The following is a 21,611-nucleotide window of genomic DNA, read 5'->3' as shown; positions in this document are numbered from 1 at the left end:
ACACACAGGATTGGCTGGACACAGATTGGAAACTTCATTGGTAATATTCTGGTCTCCAACATGGCTGCCCCCAGCACAGGAGACATACTTAGCTGTTAGCACACAGCTTTAGCCAGCTTCTGTCTCTGACACACTATACTGTGTCACCACTAGAGGACCTTACCGCAGCGATCCCCGCCGCATCGCCGGGCTCTCCAGACCCTCAGCCCCCAGCCCTTGGCAGCCGCACATCCATCCAGGAGGACCCGCCGCCGCAGCCGTGCCAACCAGCGGGACGGTAACCCGGGGGAGCACCCGCCGGAGGTAAGGCTCCGCAGCCTGACAACAATCAACAAAGTTTTAGATATGAGCAAAAAACATGGTAAAGATAAACAAGATTAAGGACATCAAAGATACAACAACATATACTCCATCGCCAGATAAATATCATTTCAGCTATTTAAATAACACTGTTACTAGGACACTTGTTACATTGTTACAGGACACTTATCGCCTGTGGAAAAAAAACTTCCTCTATCCTCCATTTCACAGACAGGGCATCCATGAAGATTGCTTCGGGATCCTTTGTTCTTGACCCATATGCAGGTAGGTACTTTGTTGTTCTGATGAGAGGCCATGAGGTCTACTTCTGGCAGTCCCCACTTGTTTACCAGAATCTGAAAGACTTCTGGGTGTAAGGCACATTCGCTTGCTTGAGAGCCATGCTGGGTGAGAAAGTCTGCTTCCCAATTTAGGACTCCAGGTATGAACACTGCGGACACGGCTGTATGATGAAGTTCTGCCCACCTTAATGTGCAGCTTACCACCTTCATTGCCCTTCGGCTGCGAGTTCCTCCTTGGCGATTGAGGTACGTTACTTCCGTCGCATTGTCCAAGTGAATCTGAATCGGCGTGCCGTGAATTATTTATTTTGCCTGGGTAAGAGTCATGTATATGGCCTGAAGTTCCAGAACGTTGATTGGCAGGCAAATTTCTTCCTTGGTCCGGTGTCCTTGGAAGAAGTACTGTTCTGCCACGGCTCCCCAACCCTGTAGACAGGCGTCCGATGTCAGAACATGCCAATCTGAGATCCAAAAGGATCGCCTCTTGTCCAGATGGGATGTCTGTAGCCACCAAGCTAATGACCCAAACACTTCCTGAGGATGAATTATATTCTGAGTTTTCATCGTCTGAATGGAATTGAGCATATTCCACCATGTCGAATGTAGAGATCGATCCCATCACTCGCATTGCTGCATGGATGGATACCCTCCAACTGTGTAGTAACCCCTGGATCTTCATCGGTATCGTGGATATTTTGTTCAGAGGTAGAAAGATTCTCTGAAGACTGGAATCCAATACAGCCTCTAGATGTGTCATATGTTGTGACGGAACTAAGGAAGACTTCGCCAAATTTATGAGCCAGCCATGACTTTGTAAGCAGGCAATTGTCACTTGAAGATGGCATTGCAGAGTTTCCTGGGACTGAGCCAGGATTAAGAGGTCGTCTAGATATGGGAAAATCCTTAATCTCGGATGATGAAGGTAAGCTGCCATCACCACCATAATTTTGGTAAATACTCTTGTAGCCAGTCCAAAGGGTAGAGCCTGAAACTGGAAATGTTGCCGGAGGATAACAAACCTGAGATAGCACTGATGGGACGGTGCTATAGGTACATGCAGGTAAGCTTCCTGGATATCTAGGGATATCATAAAATCCCCCGACTCCATTGCCAAGATAATGGAACGCAAGGTTTCCATACTGTATGAAAACGAGGCACCCAAATGTGTTTGTTCAGAGCTTTGAGATTGAGAATGGGCCGGTATGACCCATTCGGTTTCTGTACTAGAAACAAGTTGGAATAGAACTTCGTCCCTGCTGTGCTGAGGGAACCGGTACTATCACTCCTGAGTGTAGCAATTTCTGAACTGCCTCTTGTAGTGCCCTGGCATTCGTTTCCACTGAAGATGGGCTGGTACAAAAGAATCTTTGTGGATGATGTTTCTAGAAGGCAAAAGGATAACCGTGAGACACCGCTTCTTGCACCCAGGCATCTGTGGTGGACTTCTGCCAAACTTGTGCAAATAGAAGAAATCGGCTTCCCGCCCTTAAATCCCCCAGGTGGAGGCCCATGCCATCAGGGTGATGGCTTGTCTTCCGGTTTAGACAGTGCCCAAACAGCATACCGAAAAAATTAAAACTTAGAAATAAAATGAATAAAAACTCTGGAGCTTCAGAGTGTACCTCGTCTCCTGAGGGCACTTTTTTCTAAACTGAGCTGTAGGAGGAGGCATAGAGGGGAGGAGCCAGCACACCCAGTGGAAGAATTTTAAAATGCACTCGCTCCTTTGGACCGATCTATACCCCATCGTACTAATTCTGTCCCCAGTATCCCTTATGGATGCTAGAAAAAAAATTGTAGTCCATCGACCGTGGTCCGGCTCCTGCCACACCAAACAAAAAATGTAATTGCCTGAGCCATGAGGTGGGGATATAGGAGACTATCCCATTGCATCCTGGGAGTCTGAAAAGCTTAGATCGTTGGTGCCATTCCACTGTCGCTTCCTAATATCCCAAGGTACATCCTGTGGATACCACTGTGGACCCTGAAGGAGAAACAGATTTTTGTTGCCTTGCAGAACAAATTATCATACTCTTAGTGAGATCAAGATGTTCAGATGTTTTATTTTAATTTCGCAACTAGTTTATTACAATTATACATGTACAGACAGTAAATAGGACTCTATTGCTGCACATATAGAACAGTGGCTTATAATAGAACCAGTTCCATCTGATAAGTGTGTGAGCTACAACACTTGTCATAGTGGCCTCTGAGAAAGTCCAAGCTATGATCCAAGGAGTTTCCCCACAAATGGAAAGCAATATAGCAGGAGGCCCCTCACACACTAATATAGATCTATATGTATCAGTGTTCAAGCTATCACAGTGCAGGTGAGTAGTGTGTGTGTGTTAGATATGTGATACCACTACTGCATTATGTACAGGGGGAGCATCATCTTCATAGGTTCCATGTGTCTCACAAATGGTGTCCACAATTTGATGGTGATCCCATCATGGTGCGGACATTCCTACTATGAGAGCGGTATCACCATCACGTTTCTCTTTGTAGGAAATAGCAACACTAAGTCCTGACATCCTCCTCAGAAGCATATGACTTATTTCTCCATTCCCTATGGCCCTGGCATACAGAATGTGATACTGTGGAGCCTTGGAGTGTGTCCGCTTCCAGCTAGGTCATAATGTGATGATTAGAGCAGGAGTCTAATAGGGGCTGATGGCTCCTGATGTATGAGATGCACCAGAGAGTGTGGGGAGGAAATTGGTTAGATCTCTGGGCTGGCAACACACAGTGACACAATGTGAGGGGGAGAGCAGTAGTATAATAGGGGCTGATGGCTCCTGATGTATGAGATACACCAGAGAGTGTGGGGAGGAGACTGGTCAGATCTCTGGGCTGGTAACACACAGTGACACAATGTGAGGGGGAGAGCAGGAGTATAATAGGGGCTGATGGCTCCTGATGTATGAGATATACCAGAGAGTGTGGGGAGGAGACTGGTCAGATCTCTTGGCTGGTAACACACAGTGACATGATGTGAGGGGGAGAGCAGGAGTATAATAGGGGCTGATGGCTCCTGATGTATGAGATACACCAGAGAGTGTGGGGAGGAGACTGGTCAGATCTCTGGGCTGGTAACACAGTAACATGATGTGAGGGGGAGAGCAGGAGTATAATAGGGGCTGATGGCTCCTGATGTATGAGATACACCAGAGAGTGTGGGGAGGAGACTGGTCAGATATCTGGGCTGGTAACATACACTGACACAATGTGAGGGGGAGAGCAGTAGTATAATAGGGGCTGATGGCTCCTGATGTATGAGATATACCAGAGAGTGTGGGGAGGAGACTGGTCAGATCTCTGGGCTGGTAACACACAGTGACATGATGTGAGGGCGAGACCAGGAGTATAATAGGGTCTGATGGCTCCTGACTCCCTCACTGGGCAGATACATTTCCCTCATTAGTCTGAATTTACAAAAGAGGGTGCAGGACAATAGATTGTTGTAGAGACTGAGGAAGGAGAATGAGTGACTCTTTTCTGTAATAAGTGTTAATGACCCACCTGTACTGATATCTGTAGGGATTTCCTCCTCCTTACACAGCTGATCACCCATCACATACGTCTCTTCTTCTCCCACTGTATCTTCTGCCTTCAAATCAGTCACATACATCTCTTCTTCTTCTTCTATATCTTCTGCCTTATTATCAGTCACATTCGTCTGTTCTTCTCCTTCTATATCTTCTGCTTTATTATCAGTCACATACGTCTCTAATTCTCCTTCTATATCTTCTGCTTTATTATCAGTCACATACGTCTCTTCTTCTCCCTCTATATCTTCAGCATTCATATCAGTCACATACGTCTCTTCTTCTCCTTCTATATCTTCTAACTTCATATTAGTCACATACGTCTCTTCTTCTCCCTCTATATCTTCTGCCTTCATATCAGTCACATACGTCTCTTCTTCTCCCTTTATATCTTCTGCCTTCATATCAGTCACATACGTCTCTTCTTCTCCCTCTATATCTTCTGCCTTCATATCAGTCACATACGTCTCTTCTTCTCCCTCTGTATCTTCTATCTTAAAATAAGTAATATACTCATCCTAATTAATACACAACACATTAAAATAACATCTTACTAATAACGGTCACTGAGTTAAGTAGTAGAATATCACTGTGTAAGACACAAACAGATGAATTACATCTCATATAGTTAAAAGTCACTTTGGTATATTGATGAGACCCTAAATCCCACCTACCTGATCCTCCTGTGGGATCCTGTGATTCTCCTCTGTACAATCCTGGGAATACAGAGGACGGGTACATCTCTCTGGGGTATCTCTGTTACTGGGCCCATCTGTAGGAGACACACAGTGACTGAGTACAGTGTATATATGTGATTATCTGTGATTATCTGTGTGTATATGACCCCCCCCCCAGACCTGCTCCCCCCTGTACAATACATGACAGTCTCTTCTTACCCAGTGATGTGAGGGGCCGGTGATTCTCCATCATCACGTCCTTGTACAGACCCCTGTTTTCCTCTATAAACTCCCATTCCTCCATGGAGAAATAGACAGTGACATCCTGACACCTTATAGGAACCTGACACACACAATGATACAGTCATCACCCAGGCACATCCCTTGGTGTTACTGTATAATGCCCCAATCCCAGCAGTCACCTCTCCAGTCATCACCCAGACACGTCCCCTGGTGTTACTGTACAATGTCCCATTCCCAGCAGTCACCCAGACACATCCCCTGGTGTTACTGTACAGTGCCCAATTCCCAGAAGTCACCTCTCCAGGCATCACCCTGACACATCCCCTGGTGTTACTGTACAATGACCCATTCCCAGCAGTCACCTCTCCAGTCATCACCCAGACACCCCCCCTGGTGTTACTGTACAGTGCCCCATTCCCAGCAGTCACCTCTCCAGTCATCACCCAAACACATCCCCTGGTGTTACTGTATATTGTCCCATTCCCAGCAGTCACCTTTCCAGTCATCACCTGGACACGTCCCCTGGTGTTACTGTACAATGTCCCATTCCCAGCAGTCACCTCTCCAGTCATCACCCAGACACATTCCCTGGTGTTACTGTACAATGTTATATTCCCAGCAGTCACCTCTCCAGTAATCACCTAGTGTTCATTCTAGCACCCTGCACCTCTCACAACCCATGCAGTTCCTCCTTTCTGCCAGGGGTGTCACTCTCTGCTCTGGTGCTTCTAGCTGACTACAGTCTGTATCTCAGCACTGAGAAATAGATCAGCATGTGCTAGAAGCATCCGTAGCAGAGAGCGACATCCCAGGCTGGAAAGAGGAACTACACAAGTTATGAGAGGTGCAGGGTGCTAGAATGAACACTAATCACCCATACACTTCCCTGGTATTACTGTACAATGTCTCATTCCCAGCAGTCACCTCTCCAGTCATCACCCAGACACATCCCCTGTTGTTACTGTACAGTGCCCCATTCCCAGCAGTCACCTCTCCAGTCATCACCCAGACACATCCCCTGTTGTTACTGTACAGTGCCCCATTCCCAGCAGTCGCCTCTCCAGTCATCACCCAGACACATCCCCTGGTGTTACTGTATAACGTCCCATTCCCAGCAGTCACCTCCCCAGTCATCACCCAGACACATCCCCTGGTGTTACTGTATAATGTCCCATTCCCAGCAGTCACCTCCCCAGTCATCACCCAGACACATCCCCCGGTGTTACTGTATAATGTCCCATTCCCAGCAGTCACCTCTCCAGTCATCACCAGACACATTCCCTGGTGTTACTGTATAATGTCCCATTCCCAGTAGTCACCTCTCCAGTCATCACCAGACACATTCCCTGGTGTTACTGTATAATGTCCCATTCCCAGCAGTCACCTCTCCAGTCATCACCCAGACACATCCCCTGGTGTTACTGTATAATGTCCCATTCCCAGCAGTCACCTCTCCAGTCATCACCAGACACATTCCCTGGTGTTACTGTATAATGTCCCATTCCCAGCAGTCACCTCTCCAGTCAGCAGCTGAATGATCTTGTTGGTGAGTTCCAGGATCTTCTGGTCATTGTACCTCTCATGTATCAGTGAGTGAGGTGGAGGAACCGTGATGGAGGCACAGCTTGGAAGTGTCTTCTTCACTACTGTATAATCCTGTGTATTGAGAGAGACAACATTGGAAAATCAATTAAAAGTATGTTTAATTACGCATCTGTGCCCAGTGAGACTGGATGCACTCTGAGGAGCTCTACTGAGTTTCACTGAAAAAGACTTATGTTAGGTTTTTTATTTTCAGGGAGTACTGATGGCAACAGTCTCCCTGCTTCGTGGGACTTAGGGGAGAGAAGTCAGACCTACTTCTGTGAGTTTAAAGGGTCTGCTTCTTTGGCTACAGGACACCATTAGCTCCTGAGGGTCTGATCGCTAGGTACGCCTGAATGCTCGTTCCCAGAGCCCGCCGTCACCCCCCTTGCAGAGCCAGAAGACAGGTGAGTAGAAGAAGAAAAGAAGACTTAAGTGATGGCTTCTGAGGTACTGCAGCGCTCGCACGCTGCGCGCCATGCTCCCACACACAGCAACACTACAGAGTGCAGGGCGCGGTGGGGACGTCCTGGGCAGCATATATGACCTCTATAAGTAACTAGCAAGAGTGGACATAGTGCCAGGGCACTGTCTGGACCCCGCCAGTATAAAAATGTATTTGAAAAGAGCGGGTCTGAAGCGTGCCATTACGGGGGGCGGAGTTTAGCCCTCACAGCACACAGCCTGGCACCATTTTCTCTACACAAGGCTGCAGAGACGCTGGTCCTTCCTCACACTGCTGCATAATATTGGCCTCTTGGGATCAAGGTCCAATGCCATGGCAGTCTCAGCTTGGAAGAGCATTGTGGATTCATCAATGGAATGCTGATGCTGACTCTAAGAAAACTATGGAGTCTCTACCATATAAAGGTGGTGTGTTGTTTGGTGATGGACTCGCTGATTTGGTATCTACGGCTACCGTGGCTAAGTCATAATTTTTACCTTATGTGCCTGCACCACAAAAGAAAGCACACCACTATCAGATGCATTCCTTTCGGCCCAATAAATACAGAAAAGGCCGACGGTCTTCCTTCCTTGCTACTAGAAGGGAAAAGGTAAACGATTACTGGCCGTGGCCGGTTCCCAGGAACAGATGTCCTCCCAGCTTTTGCCAAATCCACCGCATGACGCTGGGGCTCCTCTGCGGGAGTCCGCGCTGGTGGGGGCACGTCTCAAGCTCTTCAGTCAGTTTTGGGCTCATTCAGCCCTGGACCCATGGGTTTTAGAAATAGTGTCCCAGGGGTACAAACTGGAGTTTCAAGACGTTCCCCCTCACCGATTTTTCAAATATGCCTTACCAGCTTCTCTTCCGGACAGGGAGGTGGTATGCACCACAATACAAAAATTGTGTCACAATCAAGTCATTGTCAGGGTTCCCCGTCGCAACAGGGAGAAGGCTTTTATTTGAGCCTGTTCGTGGTACCGAAGCCAGACGGCTCAGTCAGACTAATCCTGAACCGCAAATCCCTGTATTTCTACCTTAGAAAATTCAAATTCAAGATGGAATCTCTCCGGGCATTGATCTCCAGTCTGGAGGAGGGGAATTTTTCTGGTGTCGGTAGACATAAAGGATGCCTACTTACATGTTCCCATTTATCCTCCACATTAGGCTTACCTGAGGTTTGCAGTTCAGGATTGTCTTTACCAATTTCAGACGTTGCCATTTGGTCTGTCCACGGCTCCGAGGGTTTTCACCAAGTAATGGCCGAAATTATGGTTCTCCTGCGCAAGCAAGGAGTCACAATTATCCTGTACTTGGATGATCTCCTGATAAAGGCGAGATCCAGGGACCAAATACTTCAGAACATTACGCTCTCCCTGGCAATTCTGCAGCAACATGGTTGGCTCCTAAACTTCTGACGAGACAGCTGTCGTTTTTGGGAATGATTCTGGACACAGAATTACAGAGAGTTTTTCTTCCAGTGGAAAAGGCTCTGGAAATTCAGAACCTGGTCAAACAAATTCTGAAACCGGCAAGAGTATCGATCCATCAATGCACTCGGTTGCTGGGGAAGATGGTGGCGGCGTACAAGGCCATTCAGTTTGGCAGATTCCGTGCCAGAGTGTTTCAGTGGGACCTGTTGGACAAGTGATCCGGGTCCCATCTGCACATGCACCGAATGATAATCCTGTCTTCCAAGACCAGAATCTCACTCCTGTCGCAGCTGCACAGCTCTAGAGGGATACAGGTTCGGGATCCAGGACTGGATCCTAGTGACCACGGATGCGAGTCTCCGAGGCCGGGGAGCAGTCACACAGGGGGAAAGCTTCCAGGGAAGATGGTCAAGCCAGGAAATTTGTCTACAAATAAACGTTCTGGAGTTAGGGCCATTTACAATGGCCTTCTGCAAGCGGAACATCTTCGCAATCGGCCTGTCTTGATTCAGTCGGACAACATAACAGCAGTAGCGTACATAAACCGCCAGGGCGGAACAAAGAGCAGAGCGACAATGGCAGAGACCACAAAGGTTCTCCACTGGGTGGAAAGGCATACAAGCGCTCTGTCAGCGATCTTCATTCTAGGATTGGACAACTGGGAAGCAGACTTCCTCAGCAGACATGATCTCCATCCAGGAGAGTGGGGTCTTCATCAAGAGGTCTTTGCAGAAGTGACAAGCCTTTGGGGAATTCCTCAAATAGACATGATGGCGTCTCGCCTCAACAAGAAACTTCAGAGATATTGTTCTAGGTCGAGAGACCCTCAAGCAATAGCAGTGGGCGCCCTAGTGACACCGTGGGTGTTTCAGTTGGTGTATGTGTTTCCTCCGCTTCCACTCGTTCCAAAAGTGATAAAGATCATAAGAAGAACAAAGGTTCAAGCGATCCTCATTGTTCCAGACTGGACAAGGAGGGCTTGATATCCAGATCTTCAGGAAGTACTCATAGGAGTTCCCTGGCCTCTTCCTCTGAGGGAGGATCTGTTACAGCAGGGGCCGTGCGTGTCCCAAGACTTACCGCAACTTCGTTTGACGGCTTGGCGGTTGAACGCCGGATCCTAGCTCGAAAGGGTATTCCAAAGGAAGTCATCCCCACTTTTATTCAGGCCAGGAAAGGAGTAACGTCTAAACATTACCACCGTATTTGGAGAAAATACGTGTCTTGGTGTGAATCCAAGAAGGCGCCTACAGAAGAATTTCAGTTAGGATGTTTTCTCCATTTTCTACAAGCTCGTGTGGATGCGGGCCTAAAGTTGGGCTCAATTAAAGTACAATTTTCAGCCTTACCAGTTTTCTTCCAAAAACAATTGGCCTCCCTTCCAGAAGTTCAGACTTTCGTGAAAGGCGTGTTGCACATCCAACCTCCCTTTGTGCCCCCAGTGGCACCGTGGGATCTTAACGTGGTGTTGCAATTCCTTCAATCTCATTGGTTTGAACCTTTACAGAAGGTAGAGTTGAAATTCCTCACTTGGAAAGTGGTCATGCTGTTGGCCTTGGTATCTGCAAGGCGGGTTTCTGAATTAGCGGCCTTGTCTCACAAGAGCACTTATTTGATCTTCCATGAAGATAGAGCAGAGTTGAGGACTCGTGAACAATTTCTGCCGAAAGTGGTTTCGTCATTCCACTTGAACCAACCTATTGTGGTGCCAGTGGCTACTGACGCCTTGCTGGAATCAAAGTTTCTCGATGTAGTCAGAGCTTTGAAAATTTATGTCGCCAGAACGGCTCAGTTTAGGAAAACAGAGGCTCTGTTTGTCCTGTATGCTCACAACAAGATTGGGGCTCCTGCTTCCAAGCAGACTATTGCGCGCTGGAGCTGTCATACGATTCAGCATGCTCATTCTACGGCTGGATGCCGTTACCGAAATCGGTGAAGGCCCATTCTACCAGAAAGGTGGGCTCGTCCTGGGCGGCTGCCTGGGGGGTCTCGGCATTACAGGTTTGCCGAGATGCTACTCGGTCGGGTTCAAACACCTTTGCGAAGTTCTACATGTTTGATACCCTGGCTGATGAGGACCTCATGTTTGGTCAATCGGTGCTGCAGAGTCATCCGCACTCTCCCGTTCTAGAGCTTTGGTATAACCCCATGGTTCTTGATGTGACCCCAGCATCCACTAGGACGTATGAGAAAATAGGATTTTAATACCTACCGGTAAATCCGTTTCTCTTAGTCCGCAGAGGATACTGGGCGCCCGTCCCAGTGAGTACTGTATCTGCAGTTTTTTGTTACATTTCAACACATGTTGTGTTACGTTTTTAGTCAGCCTGTTGCTGACGTTGTTCAAGCCATTGACTTGCGTTATGTTGAATGCCATGTTGTACGGCATGCTTGAGGTGTGAGCTGGTATGTATCTCACCTTAGTTTAACAATAAATCCTTTTCCTCGAAATGTCCGTCTCCCTGGGCACCGTTCCTATAACTGGAGTCTGGAGGAGGGGCATAGAGGGAGGAGCCAGTTCACACCCTTTGAAAGTCTTAAAGTGCCCAGGTCTACTGCGGATCCCGTCTATACCCCAGGGTTCTTGATGTGACCCCAGCATACTCTACGGACTAAGAGAAAAGGATTTACTGGTAGGCATTAAAATCCTATTTTTTTACTATAAAGAATCCCACAGGGGCTGCCGGTTGCACCTAATATTACCAGCTACATCCAAATGTAGACGGCTAATCTACAAATTTCTTCGGAATGTTTACAAAATATATTTTACTAGGTGCATCCTAGAGGCAGATGAGCCTCCCCGATCCCCTCACCTCCCCAGTCATGTTTCTGTATTATTACTATAGATATAAGTGATGTCACTGTGACGCTCCCAGATCCCCTCACCTCCCCAGTCATGTGCCTGTATTATTACTATAGATATAGTTGATGCAACTGTGACACTCCCAGATCCTCTCACTTCCCCAGTCATGTCCCTGTATTATTACTATAGATATGTGATGTCACTGTGACACTCCCAGATACCCTCACCTCCCCAGTCATGTCTCCCTGTATTATTACTATAGATATAAGTGATGTCACTGTGACACTCCCAGATCCCCTCACCTCCCCAGTCATGTCCCTGTATTATTACTATAGATATAAGTGATGTCACTGTGACATTTCCAGATCCCCTCACCTCCCCAGTCATGTCCCTGTATTATTACTATAGATATGTGATGTCACTGTGACACTCCCAGATACCCTCACCTCCCCAGTCATGTCCCTGTATTATTACTATAGATATAAGTGATGTCACTGTGACGCTCCCAGATCCCCTCACCTCCCCAGTCATGTCCCTGTATTATTACAATAGATATAAGTGATGTCACTGTGACACTCCCAGATCCCCTCACCTCCACAGTCATGTCCCTGTATTATTACTATAGATATGTGATGTCACTGTGACACTCCCAGATACCCTCACCTCCCCAGTCATGTCCCTGTATTATTACTATAGATATGTGATGTCACTGTGACACACCCAGATCCCCTCACCTCCCCAGTCATGTCCCTGTATTATTACAATAGATATAAGTGATGTCACTGTGACGCTCCCAGATCCCCTCACCTCCCCAGTCATGTCCCTGTATTATTACAATAGATATAAGTGATGTCACTGTGACGCTCCCAGATCCCCTCACCCCCCCCAGTCATGTCCCTGTATTATTACTATAGATATAAGTGATGCTACTGTGACGCTCCCAGATCCCCTCACCTCCCCAGTCATGTCCCTGTATTATTACTATAGATATAAGTGATGTCACTGTGACGCTCCCAGATCCCCTCACCTCCCCAGTCAGTAGGTAGATAATCTCCAGCGTGAGATTTAGTATCCTCTCAGTCATATGACTGCAGTCTTTATCCATCCTCAGGAAATCAGAGATAGGTCTCCGGACACTTCTAGTACAGATGCTTCAGTCCCTCACTGCTCAGTTTTCTAGGAATAAATAGAGCAATTATTATAAACACCCAGAGTACATGTATATCGTCCTCCTCTTCCCCCGAGCCATATAACCCTGGCAACATAACACTGGTCATTGTATAAGACTGGTCACTGAGCATCACACAGCCATGTCACATATTTGGTTCAATTTACTCCACTTATATTCTGTAGTAATTCCCACAAATACATTGCACACAAATTTTCCTGCTCCAGTGATATCACACCCAGATCACTATGCACAGGTCACACCGATATCACACCCAGATCACTATGCACAGGTCACACGGATATCACACCCAGATCACTATTCACAGGTCACACAGACATCACACCCAGGTCACTATACACATGTCACACTGAAATCTCACCCAGATCACACTGACATCACTCCTGTATTATTATTATTATTATTATTATTATTATTATAACAGGAAACCACAGGCCGCTCCCCCTGTAAAATAACAGGACACCACAGGCTGCTCCTCCTGTATAATAAAAATAACAGAACACCACAGGCCGCTACCCTTGTATAATAATAATAATAACAACAATAACAACAGAACACCACAAGCCGCTCTCCCTGTAAAATAATAACAACAGGACCCCACAGGCAGCTCCCTCTGTATAATAACAGGACACCACAGGCTGCTACCCTGTATAATAATAATAACAGGACACCACATGCTGCTCCTCCTGTATAATAACAACAGGACACCACAGGCCGCTCCTCCTGTATAATAATAATAGCAACAGGACACCACAGGCCGCTCCTCCTGTATAATAATAATAATAATAATAATAAAAGTACACCACAGGCTGCTCCTCCTGTATAATAATAATAATAATAGGAAATCACAGGCTGCTCCCCCTGCATAATAATAATGACATGACACCAGAGGATGCTCCCCCTGTATATTAATAATAACAGGACATCACAAGCCACTTCTCCTGTATAAAATCACAGGCTGCTCTTCCTGTATAATAATAATAGGACACCACAGGCTGCTCCCCCTGTATAATAATAATAATAATAATAATAACAACAGGACACAACAGGCTGCTCCTCCTGTATAATAATAATAACAAGAAACCACAGGCTGCTACCCCTGTATAATAATAACAGGACACCACAGGCCACTCCTCCTGTAGTATTATTATTATTATAATAAAAATAATAATAACAATAACAGGACACCACAGGCTGCACCTCCTGCATAATAATAATAATAACAACAGGACACTACAGGCAGCTCCCATTGTATAATAACAGAACACCACAGGCTGCTCCCACTGTATAATAATAACAGGACACCACAGGCTGCTCCTCCTGTATAATAATAATAATAACAGCACCATATGCTGCTCCTCATGTATTGTAATAATAATTATTATAATAATAATAATAATAATAATAATAATAACAACAACAACAACAACAGGACACCACAGGCTGCTCCCATGTATTATAATAATAATACGACACTACAGCCCGCTCCCCGCGTATAATAATAATAACAACAACAACAACAACAACAACAACAACAACAGGACACCACAAGCCTCTCCCCCTGTATAATAATATAAAGAACACCACAGGCTGCTCCCTCTGTATAATAATAACAGGACACCACAGGCTGCTCCTCCTGTTTAATAATAATGACAGGACACCACTGGCAGCTTCCCCTGTATAATAATAACAGGACACCACGGGCTGCTCCCCCTGTATAATAAAAACAATAGGACAACGCAGTCTGCTCCTAATGTATAATAATAATAATGACATGGCACCACAGGCAGGTTCCTCTGTTTAATATTAATAATAATAATAATAATAATAATAATAGGACACCACAGGCAGCTCCCTCTGTATAATAACAGAACGCCACAGGCTGCTCCCCCTGCATAATAATAACAGGACACCACATGCTGCTCCTCCTGTATAATAATAACAACAACAACACGACACCACAGACTCCTCCTCCTGTACAATAATAATAACAGGACATCACAGGCTGCTCCCCCTGTAAAATAACAGGACACAACAGGCTGCTCCCACTGTATAATAATAACAGGATACCACAGGCTGCTTCCCCTGTATTATAATAATAATAATAACATGACACCACAGGCTGCTCCTCTTGTATTATAACAGGAAACCACAGGCCACTACCCCTGTATAATAACAGGACACCACAGGCAGCTCCTCCTGTATAATAATAATAATAATAACAGGACAACACAAGCAGCTCTCCCTGAATAAAAACAGGACACCAAAGGCTGCTCCTCCTGTATTATAATAATAATAATCATAATAATAACAACAACAACAACAACAACAGGAAACCAAAGGCAGCTCCCGTTGAATAAAAACAGGACACCACAGGCTGCTCCCCCGTATAATAATAATAATAACAACAACAATAACAACAACAACAGGACACCATAGGCTGCTCCTCCTGAATAATAATAATAATAATAATACTACACCATAGGCTGTTACTCCTGTATTATAATAATAATAATAAACAGGAAACCACAAGCCGCTCCCCCTGTAAAATAACAGGACACCACAGGCTGCTCCTCCTGTATAATAATAATAATAACAGGACACTACAGGCCGCTCCCCCTGTATAATAAAAATAACAGAACACCACAGGCCGCTACCCTTGTATAATAATAATAACAATAACAACAGAACACCACAATCCGCTCTCCCTGTAAAATAATAACAACAGGACACCAAAGGCAGCTCCCTCTGTATAATAACAGGACACCACAGGCTGCTACCCTGTATAATAATAATAACAGGACACCACATGCTGCTCCTCCTGTATAATAATAACAACACAACACCACAGGCTCCTCCTCCTGTATAATAATAATAACAGGACATCACAGGCTGCTCTTCCTGTATAATAATAATAATAGGACACCACAGGCTGCTCCCCCTGTATAATAATAACAGGACACCACAGGCTGCTCCCACTGTATAATAATAGCAGGACACAACAGGCTGCTCCTCCTGTATAATAATAATAGGACACCACAGGCTGCTCCCCCTGTATAATAATAACAACAGAACACAACAGGTTGCTCCTCCTGTATAATAATAATAATAATAACAAGAAACCACAGGCTGCTACCCCTGTATAATAATAACAGGACACCACAGGCCGCTCCTCCTGTAGTAGTATTATAATTATTATTATTATAAAAATAATAACAATAACAGGACATCACAGACTGCTCCTCCTGCATAATAATAATAATAATAATAATAATAACAACAGGACACTACAGGCAGGTCCCCCTGTATAATAACAGAACACCACAGGCTGCCCCCACTGTATAATAATAACAGGACACCACAGGCTGCTCCTCCTGTATAATAATAATAATAATAATAATAAAAATAACAGAACACCATAGGCTGCTCCTCCTGTATTATAATAATAATAATAATAATAGGACACCACAGCCCGCTCTCCCCGTATAATAATAATAATAATAATAACAACAACAACAGGACACCACAAGCCTTGCCCCCTGTATAATAATATAAAGAACACCACAGGCTGCTCCCTCTGTATAATAATAATAATAATAATAATAATAATAATAATAACAGGACACAACAGGCTGCTCCCACTGTATAATAATAACAGGATACCACAGGCTGCTCCTCCTGTTTAATAATAATGACAGGACACCACAGGCAGCTTCCCCTGTATAATAATAACAGGACACCACAGGCTGCTCCCCCTGTATTATAATAATAATAATAATAATAATAATAATAATAATAATGAAAGGACACCACAGACTGTTCCCCTACATAATAATAATAATAACAACAACAAGACACCACAGGCTGCTCCCCCCGTATAATAATAACAGGACACTATATGCTGCTCCTCCTGTATAATAATAACAACAGGACACCACAGGCCGCTCCTCCTGTTTAATATTAATAAAAATGACACCACAGGCTGCTTCCCTGTATAATAATAATATTACTAGTCACCACCATGTCAGTCCTTTTTCTCTCTCAGCACAATGCACCGGAAGCCTGCAGAGATTGGAACGCAGGGAGCGGAAGTCTGGAGGAACGCACAGGGCGGAAGTCGGGTTGACCGCACAGGGCGGAAGTCAATTGGAATGCAGAGGGCGGAAGTTGGGTGGAACGCACAGGGCGGAAGTTGGGTGGAACGCACAGGGCGGAAGTTGGGTGGAACGCACAGGGCGGAAGTCGGGTGTGTAGCCCTCCAGGCAGAGGACTGGCGGTAAGTACATACATAGAGATACGGAGAGGGATATAACACGGTGCAGGCAGCGGGTCTGGGGCCTGGAGGGGGCTGCAGGCTCCTCCCTGCGGCCCGGACACCCCTCTCACAGCTCCGGGGCTGCCCTGTACCTATTGCTGCTGCTCCCTGCACCTCATACCGAGGGGCCCCGCATTACCACACATGCATTATATGCCCCCCAAGCCCATCATACTCCTTACTGCCTCTTTCTCTGAAGTCCTAGTGGATGCTGGGGACTCCGTAAGGACCATGGGGAATAGACGGCTCCGCAGGAGACTGGGCACATCTAAAGAAAGATTTAGGACTATCTGGTGTGCACTGGCTCCTCCCCCTATGACCCTCCTCCAAGCCTCAGTTAGATTTCTGTGCCCGGCTGAGCTGGATGCACACTAGGGGCTCTCCTGAGCTCCTAGAAAGAAAGTATAGTTTAGGTTTTTTATTTTACAGTGAGACCTGCTGGCAACAGGCTCACTGCAACGAGGGACTAAGGGGAGAAGAAGCGAACCTACCTAACTGGTGGTAGCTTGGGCTTCTTAGGCTACTGGACACCATTAGCTCCAGAGGGATCGAACACAGGACCCGACCTCGTCGTCCGTTCCCGGAGCCGCGCCGCCGTCCCCCTTACAGAGCCAGAAGCAAGAAGATCCGGAAAATCGGCGGCTGAAGACTTCTGTCTTCTCCAAGGTAGCGCACAGCACTGCAGCTGTGCGCCATTGCTCCTCATGCACACCACACACTACGGTCACTGATGGGTGCAGGGCGCTGGGGGTGGGCGCCCTGAGCAGCAATAAATAACACCTTGGCTGGCAAACTGACACTATATATAACCCCAGGGGCTATATAGGTGTTAATTAACCCCTGCCAGAATTATTAAAATAGCGGGAGAAAGCCCGCCCAAAAAGGGGCGGAGCCATCTCCCTCAGCACACTGGCGCCATTTTCCCTCACAGCTCCGCTGGAAGGATCGCTCCCTGGCTCTCCCCTGCAGTGCTGCACTACGGAAAGGGTAAAAAAGAGGGGGGGGGGGGGCACAAATTTAGGGGCAGTATAAATATATATGCAGCTATAAGGGAAAACACTCTTTATAGGTGATATCCCTGTGGTATATAGCGCTCTGGTGTGTGCTAGCATACTCTCCCTCTGTCTCCCCAAAGGGCCTTGTGGGGTCCTGTCCTCTGTCAGAGCATTCCCTATGTGTGTGTGCTGTGTGTCGGTACTGCTGTGTCGACATGTATGATGAGGAAAATGATGTGGAGGCGGAGCAAATGCCTGTGAATGTGATTTCACCCCCTACGGGTTCGAAACCTGTGTGGATGGACTTATGGAAGGAATTACGTGACAGTGTCAACGCCTTACATAAAAGGTTTGACGACATAGGACAGCCGGCTACTCAGCTTGTGCCTGTTCCAGCGTCTCAAATGTCATCAGGGGTTTTAAAACGCCCGCTACCTCAGATGACAGACACAGATGTCGACACGGATACCGACTCCAGTGTCGACGACGATGAGACTAGTGTACCCTCCAATAGGTCCACCCGTTACATGATTGAGGCAATGAAAAATGTATTACACATTTCTGATAATACCCCAGGTACCACAAAAAAAGGTATTATGTTTGGTGAGAAAAAATTACCTGTAGTTTTTCCTGCATCTGAGGAATTAAATGAGGTGTGTGAGGAAGCGTGGACTTCCCCAGATAAGAAATTGATAATTTCTAAACGGTTATTGGCAGCGTACCCTTTCCCGCCAGAGGATAGGTCACGTTGGGAAACACCCCCTAGGGTAGATAAAGCGCTGACACGCTTATCAAAAAAGGTGGCACTGCCATCTCCGGATACGGCCGCCCTAAAGGAACCTGCTGATAGAAAGCAGGAAACTACCCTTAAAGCTATATACACACACACGGGCATTATATTGAGACCAGCTATTGCATCGGCATGGATGTGCAGTGCTGCAGCTGCGTGGTCAGATTCCCTGTCGGATAATATTGATACTATGGATAGGGACAATATTTTGCTGACGATAGAGCATATAAAAGATGCCGTCTTATACATGCGTGATGTACAGAGGGATATTTGCCGGCTGGCATAAAAAATAAGCGCTATGTCCATTGCCGCCAGAAGGGGGTTATGGACTCGGCAATGGTCAGGCGATGCCGACTCGAAACGGCACATGGAAGTTTTGCCCTATAAGGGGGTGGAACTGTTTGGGGATGGTCTTTCAGACCTCGTTTCCACAGCTACTGCTGGGAAATCGACTTTTTTGCCACAGACTACCCCACAGCAAAAGAAAGCACCGTATTATCAGGTACAGTCCTTTAGGCCCCAGAAAAACAAGAGGGCTAGAGGCTCATCCTTTCTGCCGAGAGGCAAAGGTAGAGGGAAAAAGTTGCAGCACACAGCTAGTTCCCAAGAGCAGAAGTCCTCCCCTGCGTCCGGTAAGTCCACAGCATGACGCTGGGGCTGCTCAGGCGGATCCGGGTACGGTGGGTGCCAGTCTCAGGAATTTCAGCGCACAGTGGGCTCTCTCACAGGTGGATCCCTGGGTCCTTCAAGTAGTATCTCGGGTACAGGCTGGAATTTGAGACGTCTTCCCCCCCCCCCCGCGCCGTTTCCTAAAATCTGCCTTACCGGCAACTCCCTCTGCCAGGGAGGCAGTGTTGGTGGCTATTCAAAAACTGTATTCACATCAAGTGATTGTCAAGTGATACCCTGGCTGAGGAGGACCTTGAGTTCTCTCATTCGGTGCTGCAGAGTCATCCGCACTCTCCCGCCCGTTTGGGAGCTTTGGTATAATCCCCATGGTCCTTACGGAGTCCCCAGCATCCACTAGGACGTCAGAGAAAATAAGAATTTACTCACCGGTAATTCTATTTCTCGTAGTCCGTAGTGGATGCTGGGCGCCCATCCCAAGTGCGGATTGTCTGCAATACTTGTAAATAGTTATTGTTAAACAAATCGGGTTGTTATGGCGAGCCATCTGTTCAGAGGCTCCGTTGTTATCATACTGTTAACCGGGGTTCCTATCACGAGTTATATGGTGTGATTGGTGTGGCTGGTATGAGTCTTACCCGGGATTCAAAATCCTTCCTTATTGTGTCAGCTCTTCCGGGCACAGTTCCTAACTGAGGCTTGGAGGAGGGTCATAGGGAGAGGAGCCAGTGCACACCAGATAGTCCTAAATCTTTCTTTAGATGTGCCCAGTCTCCTGCGGAGCCGTCTATTCCCCATGGTCCTTACGGAGTCCCCAGCATCCACTACGGACTACGAGAAATAGAATTACCGGTGAGTAAATTCTTATTTTCTTATCCATTGACATGTTCAACACAGGTGATGGCATCATAAATTAAGAGAAAAGTCCAGGAGCAGAGCATTGTGTCCCTCCTGGAGAGGGTCATGTTGGGAGGTATGTAACAGTGTTACCGGTGGGATCAGACGTCGCCTTCCAGGACCACCAATGATGATGTCCGCTACCGGACTCAAGTGAGGAACCCCTCACGTAACTCTCAGTATGTAGGTGGAGGCGCTGGGCGCCAGTACTGACAGCTATAGGGTTGTTAGTTAGTCTGGTTACTGTTACCCTGGAGCAAAGTGAATGAATAGAAGAGAAATCTAAATCTAATCCGTATTTTGTGTGACCTTCAAAACATCAATTCTTCTAGGTACACTTGCACACAGTTTTGAAGGAAATCGGGCGGGAAGTTGTTCCAAACATCTTGGAGAACTCAGCGCAGGTCTTCTGTGTATGTCGGCTTCCTCAAATCAAGTAACAAATGCTTCATCCGCGCAGTTAGCTCCGTCTATTGGTCTGGTGGCTGCAGAATACTGCACTTGGGACAGACATCTTTCATTTCTGTCATTAAAGATCCGTCACATGCAGAACAGTTCCTCTGTCCCGGCGTCTCCTACACTGTTACTGCCCCTGCCCTGAGCGCTCCTCTGGCAGCTGTTGGGGCACAGGCTCATGCTGGGTCAGGTAGATGGAATTAGTGACTTCTCCGCTGTATGATGTGTAGGGAATCTGTGTGTCCTATACACCTATGTACTACTGTGTGATCTCACTGGAGCCAGGTATTATCATCTGCTTTATGTGTTATTTAGGGTGAAGACCCAATATTACTGTAGAAGATATAGAGACAGCGGAGATGTATGTGAGGGGGGATCAGCAGTGTAAGGAGGAGGAAATCCCTACAGATATCAGCACAGGTGAGTAATAATCACTTATTACAGAGGAGTCACATATTCTCCTACAGCAATCTCTTATCTTACACACTCTCTTATTACACTCCTCCTCTCATTATATCACAGTGTACTACACACACATATACATATGATTGTTACAAGGGATATCGCTGTTGTGATTCACTCATTGATCAATGGGCTGGACCCTGTGTGACGTTACCCATAATCCTCCCTGTGCACTATTACGGGTGACATGACCCATAATCCTCCCTGTGTACTACTACAGGTGACATTACCCATAATCCTCACTGTGCACTGCTACAGGTGACATTACCCATAATCCTCACTGTGCACTGCTACAGGTGACATTACCCATAATCTTCTTTGTGCTCTACTACAGGGGACATTACCCATAATCCTCCATGTGCACTACTACAGGTGACGTTACCCATAATCCTCCATGTGCACTACTACAGGTGACGTTACCCATAATCCTCCATGTGCACTACTACAGGTGACGTTACCCATAATTCTCCATGTGCACTACTATAGGTGACGTTACCCATAATCCTCCCTGTGCACTACTACAGATGACGTTACCCATAATCCTCCCT

The 21,611-nt window shown here is 46.5% G+C and overlaps 2 protein-coding genes across 2 annotated transcripts in view; one reads left to right on the top strand and one right to left on the bottom strand.

Moving 5' to 3' along the window:
* Positions 1 to 16,618, bottom strand: part of LOC135057114 (uncharacterized) — a 123,909-nt gene extending 107,291 nt beyond the window's left edge. Inside the window, 6 exon segments of the mRNA XM_063963013.1 lie at positions 4,125 to 4,644; positions 4,825 to 4,922; positions 5,047 to 5,170; positions 6,586 to 6,726; positions 12,360 to 12,508; positions 16,542 to 16,618. Of these exon segments, the coding sequence (XP_063819083.1) occupies positions 4,125 to 4,644; positions 4,825 to 4,922; positions 5,047 to 5,170; positions 6,586 to 6,726; positions 12,360 to 12,437 (961 nt within the window). The 5' untranslated portion in view covers positions 12,438 to 12,508; positions 16,542 to 16,618.
* A 111-nt stretch (positions 16,619 to 16,729) lies between these two features.
* LOC135054624 (zinc finger protein 260-like) overlaps positions 16,730 to 21,611 on the top strand; it is a 69,691-nt gene continuing 64,809 nt past the window's right edge. The window contains exons 1-2 of the mRNA XM_063957827.1: positions 16,730 to 16,797; positions 20,917 to 21,021. Coding sequence (XP_063813897.1) covers positions 20,961 to 21,021 — 61 coding nt within the window. The 5' untranslated portion in view covers positions 16,730 to 16,797; positions 20,917 to 20,960. The remainder of the gene's footprint in view (positions 16,798 to 20,916; positions 21,022 to 21,611) is intronic.

This window comes from Pseudophryne corroboree, chromosome 3 (genome assembly GCF_028390025.1).
Source record: "Pseudophryne corroboree isolate aPseCor3 chromosome 3, aPseCor3.hap2, whole genome shotgun sequence".
In the NCBI taxonomy this organism is placed as follows: Eukaryota; Metazoa; Chordata; class Amphibia; order Anura; family Myobatrachidae; genus Pseudophryne; species Pseudophryne corroboree.
The sequence above is the reverse complement of the archived record's forward strand: the minus strand, read 5'-3'. Positions and strand labels throughout refer to the sequence as shown.